This window comes from Glycine max, chromosome 16 (genome assembly GCF_000004515.6).
Source record: "Glycine max cultivar Williams 82 chromosome 16, Glycine_max_v4.0, whole genome shotgun sequence".
NCBI lineage: Eukaryota > Viridiplantae > Streptophyta > Magnoliopsida > Fabales > Fabaceae > Glycine > Glycine max.
In genome coordinates this window covers 28,231,898-28,246,192 of record NC_038252.2, presented here as the reverse complement: position 1 = coordinate 28,246,192, position 14,295 = coordinate 28,231,898, and the positions used below count along the sequence as shown (strand labels likewise).

General features: G+C 33.4%; 1 protein-coding gene across 3 annotated transcripts; it reads right to left on the bottom strand.

Annotated features, from left to right (window-relative positions):
• Positions 1–5,747: 5,747 nt before the first annotated feature.
• Positions 5,748–11,982, bottom strand: LOC100798411 (TSL-kinase interacting protein 1). 3 transcript variants are annotated; one of them, XM_006599274.4, is made up of 14 exons: positions 11,747–11,982; positions 11,250–11,423; positions 11,053–11,138; positions 10,918–10,965; positions 10,640–10,749; positions 10,003–10,087; positions 9,636–9,915; positions 9,332–9,466; positions 9,083–9,234; positions 8,750–8,988; positions 7,532–7,892; positions 6,817–7,221; positions 6,604–6,738; positions 5,748–6,305 (listed from the first exon to the last, which is right to left on the bottom strand). In XM_006599274.4, the coding sequence occupies exons 2-14, from the start codon at positions 11,377–11,379 to the stop codon at positions 6,075–6,077; spliced, it is 2,397 nt and encodes a 798-aa protein (XP_006599337.1). In that variant the 5' UTR covers positions 11,380–11,423; positions 11,747–11,982; the 3' UTR covers positions 5,748–6,074. The 3 variants fall into 3 exon arrangements, with proteins under 3 accessions (XP_006599337.1, XP_003547937.1, XP_040866406.1); XM_003547889.5 differs by having other exon boundaries at positions 11,250–11,407; XM_041010472.1 differs by lacking the exon at positions 11,250–11,423 and having other exon boundaries at positions 11,053–11,206.
• Between the last annotated feature and the right edge of the window lie 2,313 nt (positions 11,983–14,295).

Here is a 14,295-nt window from a genome sequence, read left to right as displayed (position 1 = left end):
GATTTCAACAGAGGAGATACACGGCATCATTAAGCATATGGGTGGGTTCCAGGCCTAGATGGCCTACAAGCCATTTGCTATCAAACATAGTGAGAGTTTGTGCAACAAAATATATGCAATCTTATTTTCTCTATTTTTGAGCAGCCAAGTTGTGTGGATGAATTAAATGCTATGCTAATTACACTTATCCCCAAATTAGATAATGTTGTTTAGCTTAAGAATTTTCACCTAATAAGTTTATGCAATGTTTCTTACAAGATTGTTACCAAAATATTGGTTGATAAACTTCAATTGGTAATGAAGAAGTCGATTCATCCGTGTCTGTGCAACTTTATTTCGAACAGGCGTGACGTAAATAACATTGTCATAGATCAAGAGATTTTTCACTCTATGAGAGGTGAAAAATGAGCTAAGGATTGGATGGCAACAAAGATTGACTTAGAAAATACTTATGATCGCCTCCAATGGGAATTTGTTAAAGAAACTCTCCAAGATGTAGGCTATTCGGACATATTTGTGGAACTTATCTAGTATTGTATCTCAACCTCGAAAATGTAGATGTTGTGGAATTGAGAGACCTTGGAAAGTTTCTTACCTCAAAAAGGGATTCGGCAAAGGGATCTCATCCCGCCGCTACTATTTGTCTTATGCATTGAAAGGCTCTTCTATATGATAAATGAGTCGGTCAATCAAAAGTTATGGAAGCTCATCAACATTTCAAGAGATAACACCCCCATTTGATACTATCATACCCTAATTTTGTCTGAGGACGATCATTTGCAAACATTTGGATTCTTGTCAGACGAATTGAGCTGGTTAACACCAATTGTCACGTATTCTGTAAGGTTTTTCGACGTTTTGGAAGGAAATGTGCAAAATAAAATCAAAAGGAAGGCAAAAGGGTCACTTTTGGGGAAATTTTCAGCCCCTGAGCCACCTAGATAACTTCATGATGAAGTAACCAACTTGCCTGGGAGAGCTCAGCTGGCCTGGGCGAGCAAGTTACTTCAGGATGAAGTTATCAACTTGCCTAGGCAAGCTACCTTCATCCCAAGTGGCTTGTTTTGCTATAAATAAGTGTGGGAAGGCTAGAGGAAAAGGTCCCTGAGTTCCCTGAAGTCCAGAGGTCTAGAAAGAAGAAGAAAGAAGAGAAAACAAGGTTGAAACGCTTTCGAATTGCATTCGTGGTCAATTCCTACATCGTTTGTCATTCGTTCCTTGGTCGTTCTTCGTTCGTTCATCGTTTGTTCTTCGTTCTTCATACGGTTAGTGCTTGCTTTAAGAATTTAAATTTGATTTATGGACCCATAGGGGTCCCCTTTATTGTTTGTGCATCTTCATCTCCTTCTTCGATCATCAGTGATCTTTTTCTTTGTTTAAAGCGAGTTTCGACCGGTCGTTCATACCGTAATCTCGTTTAATCACCGTTAAAATAAAATTCAACCGATCGCTTGTGTTGCAATCTCACTTAATCACTGTTTAAATGAATTTTAACCGATCGTTTGTGTTGTAATCTCACTTAATCACTTTTTAAATAAGTTTCAACCGATCGTTTGTGTCGTAAACTCTTTTCATCAATGTAAAATAAGTTTTAACCGATCATTAACGCCGCAAGTTATCTCTAAAAAAGGATTGAAGATTAATTAGCCAAAACCAAATAAAACCAACTCATAAACTTCTTCATTTCATCAAAAAAATCAAGAGATCGTTCAAAGGTCCAACGCCTTAACGGTTCTCTCCTTTCAAAAAAATCAAGAGATCGTTCAAAGGTCCAACACCTTAATGACTCTCTTCTCTTTTCAAAAATTAAAAGATCGTTTCGAGGTCCAATGCCTTAAACGACTTTTGTTCGATTAAAATCAATCTTTCAAAAAAGATAAAAACAATTTAACCAACAAAATTTCAGACTTTAAAAACTACATATATCTGATTTCCTCATCGCACCCGAGGATACGTGTTGACCCCAAAAAGATAAAAAAAATATAAAAAGATGAAATACATAAAAAACATAAGAAGGAAAAATACATAATTTTGAAGTCATGTCTTGCACACTCGATTAGAGGCTGTCGTCCCTTGTGACAAGCGCGTGAGGTGCTAATACCTTTCCCGTGCACAAACAACTCTCGAACCCTCATTTTCAAAATATGTAGACCATCGTCTTTTTTTGGTTTTTCTAGTGTTTTCTTCAAATAAACATTGGTGGCGACTTCACACGTTTTCCTTCATTGGAAGACGCACCCTTGGTCCATTCGAGAGGCCTTTTCGCACCCCCACCTGAGGGTAGGTTGCGACAAATACTTAGCGTTTCCTGATGATCTACTATTGTTTGCAGAAGCCAACAATCAACAAGTGGAGATAATTAACTCAATGCTTAGGTTGTTTTGTGATAGTTCCGACTAGAAAATTAACTTTTAGAAGTCAAGAATATATTTCTTTAACAATATGTTTGTTGTACTCTCGAGATAAGCATGTGAACATAGTCTACTTGTTGTAAGAAACAATGAGTATTGAGTTATCATATCCATAGAGACTTAATGCAACATCTAGGAAATCAACAGTAAAGTTATCTAAAACAGAAAGGTTTATAGAAGCATTCAATGCAACGAGCTAGGCATCAATTCATTGTGGCGAATGTCTCAAAATTTTATTTTTTTAAGAAAAGATTTCACTGTAGCAAAACAAGGATATTCGCTATAGCGAAAATAAACTGTTTCTAATTTTTTGAAAGAATTTTTGGAGCGAAATCAAATTCAAAAGTGGAAAAACGTTGATGAGATGAAATCTATAGGATTCTACATATGTAACTCGATCTTAATCAATCTCTCAGTTCAATGCAACTGAGATTCAACTTAAATGATTATTCGTAATTCCTTAGGTGATTAATCTTTGAGTTCTAAGTCCAATCCCTAATTCCTTAGGTGATTTAACCTAAAACTCAGAACTTAAACAATGAATCTCTACAATGCAAGAATGTGATTTCCTTGCCAAAACCAAATCTTTGCACAATTTCAATTCAGATGTAGGATATGAACATGCTTCCACACAATCCAAACCCCTAAAAACTAGGTTGATCACTCCTTACATGCATCTAAGAAGAATCTTCACAATTTACACTTGATCACCGATGAAAATGGATTGGCCACAGGGCTTTCATGATGAAAATGGGTTGACGACTTTGCACTAGGAAAAACATGTTATGGGCATCTACTGTTCGAGCTAAGTACAGTTCCGGTTCTAAAGAAGAGGCTTTTGGAAGGTAATATGTAATAGTTGGGATAAGGTGGATCAACACCTTTTTTGGAAGGTGTGGCGAATGGTAAATCAACCTAGTTCTGGTTGGAATTGGATGTTTGATGTCCCTCTCAAGGGAAGCTTATTGACAAAGCACTAATAACTCCGGATGACAATGAATACTAAAGTCGGGAGTTTATGGGGACAAATGGCGATTGGAATTATGCTAAACTAGTTCAGGTTTTGCCTCTAGATGTTTGTTTTGTGATCAAGGCCTTAGTCCCGCCAGATATTTCAGATGATGATGATTTAGCTTTGTTGTGTGTCTCTGGACAGATTTGTGTCGAAGAATATTTTGTTCGCCAACATTTGGAAGTGGCAAGGTCCAGAAGAAAATGGAGTTCACTTGTGGAAAGTTGCAAAGAATGCCTTGCTAACAAATGTCCAAAGATGCCAAAGACGTATGTCTGTTGACAATGCGTGCCCAAGATGTAGGGAGGCACCTAAAGATATGCTTCACCTAATGGGTTTAATCTTGGTAGATGCTCAATTACTATGTCTGAACTGTTGGCCATTTTCCTTGGTATACACTCAGACAGCCTTGGAAAAAGGCTTTACTAACTTCCGTTTGAGTCTGATTTATTAGACTAAGTTAAAGTAATGGTAAAAGTAGTTAAGTTAGAGTTTGATAGAAGTTAGTTAGTTCCAAGTTGATATATATATATATAGCAATCATTGTGTAATCATTTACTAATTTTTTAATGAATTCATTTTCTATTCTCTCATCTAATATGAGAGTCAATGATCCAACTACAACTTAGTAGAGTAGATATAAATAGACCATTAGAAATAGAATTAACTTCTAGAGCAAAATAGATCATTAGGAATAGAATTGACTTCTAGAGTAAACATAATCATACCACTATCTAGCTTGAAATTAACTCACTTTTAACAAACTAACTGAAATAACTACTTTTACAACTACTTTAACTAACTCTAATATGATTCCCAACAACTATCGACCTGCTAGTTACCAAAGGATGTCCTGCAACGCATATTTGTTCCCCGCCGATCCAACGGATAATATCCTTTACCCTCAAAGGTGGTACATATGCTTGGAAGCACATGCTCCGCGAAGCCAATCAAGTGGCGGATGTTTTGTCGAAGTTTGGTTTAACTGAATAATAGCGTTAGGGTTTTTTTATAGTGTTCCAGATTTTATTTCCTTGCCGCTTTTGGTGGATGTAATTAGCGTACAGTTCCCATGTGGGTCTTCATTGATTTATAACTGGTTTTTTTTCCTGATTTCCATATAAAAAAAAAGTCATATAAACATTTTTTGTTTTTACTTTTAGATTGACAAGTGATTTGTAAATAAAACTCAGATGAATCACTTTTTTATTATACTTTTTTTTTCTACTTTAAATCATCTGATTTCAATACAAATTAACTTTTTAATAGTAATAGAATTAATTATGATATAAATTATCTTAATGACGAATTAATTGCTATTAAATTACTTTTAATTAAAATTTAAATTAATGACAATTTATCCTTTTTAATTGTAATCAAATTAATTATGACAAATTATTATCATAATTAATTCGACTTCTATTAAAAATATTTTTCTAAAAATAAAATAATTTTAGTAATATAAAAAATAAAAATACCTTTACTATTCTTTTGATTTTTTGAAATTATTTTAATACTTTTACTATTCTTTTCATTCATCCAAGCAAATGAAGTTTTTTTTTTGTATTTTTCTTCCTAGTTTTATTCATCAAAATAACATCCTTTCCAATTTATTTCCTTTTAATATCCCTCTTCTTTTTTCTTTTCTATTTCATTCTTTACATAAAAATATATATTAATATTTATACAATCGGGCAATATCATGTTAAAATGTAATTATATATGGATAAATATATGACATGTGAATAGAAAATTTACATTGAAGCGTGTTAATTTCTAACTAGCAATTAGGATTAGAAATGTGTTTGGTCAGGTTACACTTCATTCCTCTGAAAAAAAGGTTAAGACTCCATAAATCCTAGTAAAACATTTGCATATTAGTGGTAAAAGTCAAAATACTGCACTAAAATAGCATATGTATAAAAATATTTGTGTTCCAATAGGGAATTGACTGCTTTTATATGAACCTAACATGCAGCATCCCGTTAGGTCATTTCATCCAAAAGAGAATTGACTGCTTTTGTATTACTTTTTTTTTTTTCTTAAACCTCATTCATCAAAGGAAAAAGATCCTCACTAATCCATAATTTAACCGGAAAATAAGGAAAATCTCACAAAAAATTGTTTTCATCAAGAATCAAACTCGAGTATTATCTAAATGATTCAGCTTCCGATAAAAACATTGGTTATCTGGACCAAGTTATCTCTCCTACAAGTTATCACTTTAAAAGAAAGAATATGATAAAAGATAATCATATAACTGCGTTTTTGTCCATTAGATATTTAGCTTGCATAATAGAAAGAGAGGGGAGGAGTCCATTAGCTTAGAAAACAAGTCCATGCCACGGAGTTGCAAGACGGTCTTCTTAAAATACAACATCCAGAAGCAGAGAATAAAAAAGATATATGTTCACCTAAAAAAGGAATATTTCTACAGGAGACTGATCCTTCCATGATCATTTTTTTTTGTACAAAAGGAAAGAGACGCAGATTAGAGAAACATATACAGGAAGAGTTGGAAGTGGCTCAATCCAATTCTTTAGCATGCACACCTCCAGTCAGTATAAGAAAAAATGTTAAATCTTAACAAACTCCAATTGTGTTCGTGCCAGAAATGGAAAACCATTACCAAGATCCAATCATGACGAGTCTCAGATGCCACTTCCAATTTTAAAATCTGAAAGAGTGGCAGATTCTCGAGCCTCAACTGTTGATGGTGCTTCCTTCTTGTCAAACCCAAAAAAGGAGCAATTCTGGAATGCATCCAGGCTGCTGGCTATCAAGCGATTCAGTCCACTAAGACTATCACTAAAAATTAGATCTTCGCTATGGTATTTAGTTGATGATGGTATTTCCAAATCCAAAGGTCCCAAGGAATCAGGCTGCAACATGATAGAATTGAAAGACAGTAGGAAATCAAGTCAGATGCATTGTGTGTGTATATATATTACATAATAAAAAATAATAGATCAATCTTATGAATTCAACAGTTCAAAATGTTTTTGAAGCTCGGATTTATTATTTTGTTGGATAGTTCAGAGTGACAGAATGTAAACATGTTTGTAATGGCTTCTTGTAATAAGCATCCTACTAATTGTGTTCGCCGTAAGTGAACCTAAACAGCTATAAAGAAGCCATGGACTCTGATGGGAAAAATTGGAGTATAGAAAAAAAAAATACCCAATACATATCTGCCAGCGCACTAAAATCCTTTCCTAAATGCTCCTGGACATCTGCATCAGACTCGGAACTGTCCATAGGCATAGGGTCTGTTTGAGCACAATCATCCACAAGCCTCTCTCTTTCAGGTGACAGCTGCAATAAATACTCTGAAAATTAAACCTTGCTTCACTTCACAAGCAATGCCTAGTGATTACAATTAAGATATACTACCTCATCCAATTTGTCAAAGCTTCTTTTAGTAACCTTTTTCTCAGACTCTAAAGAAGCAACTGGAGATAAACAAGGACGATATTCTTGAAGAATAGGATCCTTTTTAAATAAAAAGGCATCACAAGTTTCTTCAGCATCCCAGATGGAAGACATATGGGATGCCAGAGAGGATCGTCCCATCCTGTCTTGGTGTCTAGATATGTGAGCAGCAATAGCAGCATCAAAAGAATCACTACTAAAAGGAATTTGCTGAACATCATAACAACTCTCTGCAATAGGAGGATTGATGCAGTTATCAAGATCCTGGGACACTCCTGAAAGTAGGTCCCCCACACTAATGTTGGTAAGGCTGTCAGCCCACTCTCCAGCTGACAGTCCTGCTCCACTGCTTAATTTCAACTCATCCTGAATACATACATAGAACTTAAAAGTTATGGATGCTGATAATGATACAAGATGCAACTTAACTATCCAAATAAAAAAGTCTGGTTAATGTATACCACTCAAACCATGTAGTACGTAATTGGAATTTGGAACATAACAATCTAAAAAAGGAGGGAAGATATGCTCAAGATCCCAAGAACGAGAAAATTTATATCATGAACTAACAAAGTACAATAAGGTAACACTTAAAGATCCTATGACACTAGATGAAAGCCTAAAGTAACACTATAGGGCTAATAAAAGCAACAAAAATAGAGAGGATGGCAATTACCATGTCTTCCAACTGTGTAGTCACAGCTCCATCCCTAACATCTTTTCCATGCCATGGTGTATTGGCTGTAGGATCACGAGATTCCACAGTGCTTGTATTCAGGTAAACATTGTTTCCTCTAGCATTAGACAAATCAGTTGAAGCAGTCATAAGAGTATGGTTTCTGTTCATGGATGTTCTGCAATCTTCAGAGAGCTCCATGGAAAGAGTATTAGTCAATGGTGTAGGAAATGAAACTGAATTCACAATCGGATCCTTAGCATTGTCCACACTACTTTTGTATTGTCTGAGCATGGAGCCAGATGCTTCAGGCACTTGCATATTTAATAACCCAAGCTCAGTATTGGAGAACCAACCATACCTTCACAAAGATCAGCAAATATGATCATTACAAAGTACATATAGTAAAAATGAAATTCTACTCCATATTTATTATTCCTAATCTATCCCTTGTCTCTTAATTAAATAGACCACCTCACTCTACATACACAAGCCCTCATGCTGTTTACTTTTCTTGAGTATGCTCTCCAAATTCCATCAGAGTTAATTTACTACTTCGTATAACCGGCAATTAAGGACAAACACTCATACTTAAAAATATCTTCAATAAAGAAGGTAAAGCGGCCCACATGGCTTTCCATTTAAAGCATTTCTTGTATGTATAGAATCCCTGAAACATTTTGCTGGTTTATATAACTCAGTATCCCAAAACCATTTTGTTTACTTTTCCCTAATCAATTCAACATTTCACAGAAAGCATGTTTATGAATTAACAAATTAACCAGTGACGAAGTGAATTAATTTTCTCATGTTCTTTTATATAAGCAATTATTAAGAACATCGCAATTAAATAGTTTTCTTACATGTCACTGTCTAATTACTTCAAATATAACAATAAAGAAGGTAAAGTAGCCCAGATGGCTTTCCATTTAAAGCATTTCTTGTGTGTATAGAATCCCTGAAACATTTTGCTGTTTTTTATAACTCAGTATCAAAATCATTTTGTTTACTTTTCCCTCATCATTCATCAATTCAACATTTCACAGAAAGCATGATTATAAATTAACCAATTAATCAGCGATGAAGTGAATGAATTTTCACAGGTTCTTTTATCTAAGCAATTATTAAGAGCATCACAATTGAATAGTTTTCTTACATGCCACTGTCTAGTTACTTCAAATATAACAATAAACCAAGATGGCAAGATAAAAGAGGTACCTTAAACGGAAGATGGGTGGACTTCCAATCATTGCATATATATCAGCTGCACTAAGAGTAGATTCCTGGGTCCATCTCGGATAATTAACTAAATTTTCCCTTTGAATACCATAAGGAAAAAGCATTACTTCTCCAGCTGCTATGCTTGAATTACCCCATTTACGGTTTAGATGTTCTAAAATTGATGATATCTTCTTTCGAGTACTAAGTGTAAGCTCCAGGTGTGGATTATGCTTATCCTAAGAGGGGAAAAAAAGAAAAAGATATGATAGTTTCCAAAAGCACTTTTACATTGCTAAAGTAAGATTCTTGTTGGTTTTCTTTTATACTCACCATTTCCAATGCTCTTCGAGTAGGTTCATCAATTGGAAATAACTGGAGCTTAAGTTTCATAATATTGTTCACATTGTTATCAACAAATTGCTTTTGTGGACATTTGGCTAAAGAGGGCAGGACATAATCAGCGGGATCAGAACATCTTTCTCCTGGAACGAACATAGAAAAATTGATTGAAGTTACAGAAGATCCAAGAAAGCCCTCGTGGAAGCAAGGATAGGATAAAACTCCAAGTGTGGTAGCTACCTGGATTCTCCTGGTCTTGTTCAATTTCTTTAACAGTTGCAGCTCGCTCCAAATGCTCAGCAGCATCTGCAACTAAAGAAACACCAGCAATTGCAGCCTTCTCCCATTTTTTATAAGCAGCCGTTGAAATCGTACCTGAGAAATAAAGAGAACCTAGTTATTACTGTAAAGTAAGAAAAAAAAATTGACTAATGCAAATTTACTTTAAATTTTAAATATATATTATCCAATTATCATGAAGGAAAAACTAGTTCAAAGCAGAAAACTGGTAAATGAGATCTTGAAGGGAATTGAAAAAGATCACCAGATTTCTTTCGTTGCCTTGTTGGTTTCATGGTATTTGAATCTCCCTTGGTGTTACTATGGTTAACACCCATGTTTACAGTGCGCTTCGTTGATGGTTTAGAAGGTCCCAATTTTAAAATATTTTGATTGTCAACAAGTACCAGTTTAACTGCACGGGCATCATTTCCTGATGCTCTACTTTGATTTGAGACTGCGGTAGGTGCAGCAGGAAGACAATTCCCCCCCTGTAAGGGTCGCTTCCTCACATTCTTCTTCCGATCCTTCAATAATTGGTGCTCCTTTGCGACAAAAAATGTAGATCAGCTCCAGCACATACAGAAGATATTAAAAAAAATCCCAAATAACTGTAAATAGCCTTTACTAACCAAGGCTTCTAAAAAAATTTTAAATCTCCGGGGCTTCAGGTGAAGCTTTGAGGCTTTGCAGCTATACTTTTCTAATAAAGACCACCTGTGTCTCAGGTAAAAGTGAGAAACTAGTGAGAAACTTTCAATGCAAAAAACTCCCATAATATACCCCTATTCTTATTCAAGAAATTACTATAATATGATAAAATTATAAAATGCACTGTCAATCTCAGTCTCAAAATCGAATGTCATTTACCAAGTCACTAAACAGTCCAGTCTATCCTCAAATTAAAAAAGGGTATTTAAACAGGGGATGTTGTGTACTTCAAGAATATTAGTTAGGAATTTCAGCCCTTAATGTTTTCTTACTACCAAAGATGATTACGCTTATGGTCTAGGCTAGACATCTGAAGCATCCATCCATTTCTATACAAGGACATGTTTTCCTCCCATCATCAACCTGTTCTTTCCATGATTTTCCTTACGCGTATACAATAAAATAGACTAAATTTCAGTTAACCAATGCACCATCATAGAAATAACATCTTTTAACTTGGTGAACAAAAAGATAGTCTACATCTTACACACATGCAGTCAAGTGCGCATCTACATGTATATAAACCCATTTTAACAACCACTCTGAATAAATTGTTACCAGCGAAGCATTGCAGCATTAGTATCTTTAGAGTTTTTGGCATCCAAACATAATCCTGGACCAAGAAGTTTGTTCATCCGTCTCACAAGTCGGTAGTAATAATGCCTGACCTGCAAGTCAGCCCCCACACAAAAAAGTGCGTAAGAAAACTAAAACAAGACATGATATTATTTGCAATAAAACTAAAACATAATCATTTTTTTTTGGGGGGGGGGGGGGGTGTGGATGAATGGGAAAATGCAAAGGGTTAAAAAGCCACGTGAAGTTTTAGTGGATACCTGATCCTTGTTTTTACTTTGTACACGGGAAGTGATTTTCTCAAAATTCTACATTCAAGAATATTTCGATCAGAAATCATTATGATACCATAAGAAACAAACACAGAAAGGTAACAACACCAAAGATAAATGTACCTTCCCAACTTGTCGTAACGCGGTGAAGAAACTTTCCTCCTCTTGTCGAGTCCATGCAGCCCACTGCCTGGTCGGTTTTTTTGTAGCTATATACGACATCAAGCAATTAAACCTTTGACTTCTCATCCCAACGATGGCACGTGTCAAAGCCTAACTGTACACCAAATAAAAATTAGGAATGAAGCTCGAAAACTGACCTGGCTGCTGCGGGTTAACAGCATTTGCAACAGAAGAGGAAACACCAGGATCCCCATTTTGAACTGAAACTACGGTCTCTGGCTGAAGTTGATTATTCAAATCAAGCGAGATTGGCACCTCGACCTCCATTTTTTTCCTTTATTACATGCTCTACCTCCTAAATTCAAATTCACCTAAGGTTCAGTTTCATTGAGAATTACAATTATTAGAGTACTAAAAATCATGCCTCAGCTGCAACACAGGATCATAAGTTATGAAGAACAGGGATCACAATTGTTTAATACAGGTACATGCTACAACGCACAATGTAGGTTACAGGCACAGAAAAATTAATTCACACTCCAATTAGTTTTCCACACAGATAATATTCGAAAACATTTAAATAATGCATGGAAATTGTTTTATTCGAATTTCGATGAAACTGATGAAGAGGAATCGAGGATGTAAGACAAGGAACACCATCAAATTGTAGCTCAGGGAACGAATTTTTTTTTACCTTGTGAAGCAATAACTTTCGAATTGATGAGTTGCGGAAACGGAACAACGGAGGAATTGCGAGATTCTATGCGAGAAAGGTAGCGAAAAGAAGGGAAATTGAAAATCTGCAAACCCTAACGCGATGCAAAATGATGAAAGAAGAAGCAAGATCGACGAAGCTGCATCTTCTGTTCTTCTAAATCTAGACGCTTCGTTTCCAGTCTTTACAATTTTTATTTTTTTTAAATTAGCAATAGTCCTTTATTCCTTTTGTATTACACTTGGGTCCTTTAATAAGAATTTTGAAATATTTATGTTTTTTTTAATAAGCATTAAATAGCTCACCGAAAAAAAAAAGTACTACTCCAAATTATTTAATATTTATTTACTATAAAAGTATTTAATATTTAAGTTTTTTAATAAGCATTAGTAGGTATTAAATAATTCTAAATTAAAAGTCAGCAAAAAAAAAAACTATAAGTTATTTAATACTTACTTACTATAAAAGTAAACACTGTTAGAGATGGATCAGGGTTGAGAAAAATTTACACCCTACCCAATAAAAAATATTTGGGTTGCATCATGTTAAATTTGTTCGCTCTAATTAGGTCAATCCAACTTGGGGAGAAATTGATAAATTTAATATATTTTGATTTGGATTAGAATGGAAATTATCTACTAATTTATTTATATTTATTAAAACTATTCAATTCATTCATAATTTATTTTATAAAATCAATCCAATCCATCTATTAATATTTTTTTATATAAATGGATATCTAATATATTTGTAAAATTATTTTTAAAAATTAAAGAATTATAACTACTTTTAAAATGTTTTTTCTCAATTATCCAAAAAAAGTTTTAATTTAACCTCCACAAAACTAATTTCACCTTGAACTCGCCAAAGTATTTTCACCTTTACTTTAATGAGTTTAATCAAAATATACAATCAATTATAGATAAGTAAATAATCAATCAATCAACTAATCAAAAAAGTATATAATCAATTATAAATAACATATGTTTATATTATTCTCTAATGGTAGATAACACAAATGATCTCATAAATACAAATTATAATATATAAGTATAACAATAAAATCTAAAAGGGTGTCAAAAACATACCTAAATTATACCATGAGTTGCATGACGATGAAATCTTTAATTATTCTTGAGAGGATTTTTGTCACGTTGTAGGAAATTGTTTAAGAGAATCTAACTAAGAGAAAGACAATCAAAATGTCAATTTGTTTAATGAAATAATAAATTTATAATCCTCTCCCTGATGATAAGGGACCTCTCAATGAGTTATTTACTCAATAATTAACTCAACCCATCACAAGGTCACTTTTATCTATAATCTCATCTAAAATATCTATAATTACATATGATATTTATCTTATCTCAAATTGTTGATTGATGATAAAAGATAATATAATAATTATTGATTAATATTAATCCATAATAAATATTTTAACATTCTCTCTCCTAGATAGTATTAACCAATGAAAATAATCATCAAAGCTAGAAGGACAATCTTAATCATATGTCAATAATATAAGAAATCTAAAATATTTAACGCTAGAAAATAATATTTGATAAGGATACATATTTAGTGCATCATATATACATATCTCTCACACGAAAATAATGTATGGAATAATATAGTCTAATAGTCAAAATACGCTATATAACAATGATCCAAGCATCTAAAATGCTACAAGATATGTTACCAAGACAATATATATATATATATATCATGAAAAAGTTTTTCGACTCCCACTAACCCAAAACACCAAAAGACTTAACCAAACACAAAATGATTAACAAAATTCTCAAAGCTCAATAGTTAATTCTTTGGTCATTGAATCTTCAAATGTTTTCTTTCAACATCATATCATTTTAAGTCTAAAAAGGTTATAAAGGCCGGAACATAATTCACAAGCATCTAAGTGTTCATGATAGTCCAATAACAAAAATGATCAAATATGGGCTGAAGCAATAAATGTCCTTACAATAATTGACACTCAATTAATTTGAGTTTCACAAAATAACTAACTATGCAAACGTGAAATCCATTAGCTTCCTACTTGGGTGACATAGACACCTAGATTAAATAAAACGATACTCTAAATTAGTACGACCACAAAATGTTAATAATGAGCACAAACTTAGATTATTGTTCCAAACATAAAATTTATAAGTATCTCAATGACGCAAAATTGTAATCGATAGGAATACTATGATAACAAGCACCAATATAGAGAATAATACTCGATATATTTACAATATAATTATAAGGATATAACAACATATAGTCTCTAACTCTTATCACATACTATAATAGACATAGGTTTATCTATATATCCCAAATTAAAGCATATAGTTTCAACAAAATTGCATAAATACCACTAGTAATGAAACAAAATATGGTACGGAGAAATTGATCTCTTTAAATTTGGGACTCATATATATATATATATATATATATATATATATATATATATATATATATATATATATATATTATTCTTAGAAAAAATAGCTAGGGTCGACAAGTGATTG

Bases quoted from the DNA above. Each gene is read 5' to 3' on its own strand.
- LOC100798411 (XM_006599274.4), bottom strand. From the start codon at position 11,379: ATGGAGGTCGAGGTGCCAATCTCGCTTGATTTGAATAATCAACTTCAG. The intron at 8,989-9,082 runs GTGAGTATAAAA...TTCCCCTCTTAG, and splicing joins CTCGAAGAGCATTGGAAATG to GATAAGCATAATCCACACCT. The intron at 7,893-8,749 runs GTACCTCTTTTA...ATCTTTGTGAAG, and splicing joins CCACCCATCTTCCGTTTAAG to GTATGGTTGGTTCTCCAATA.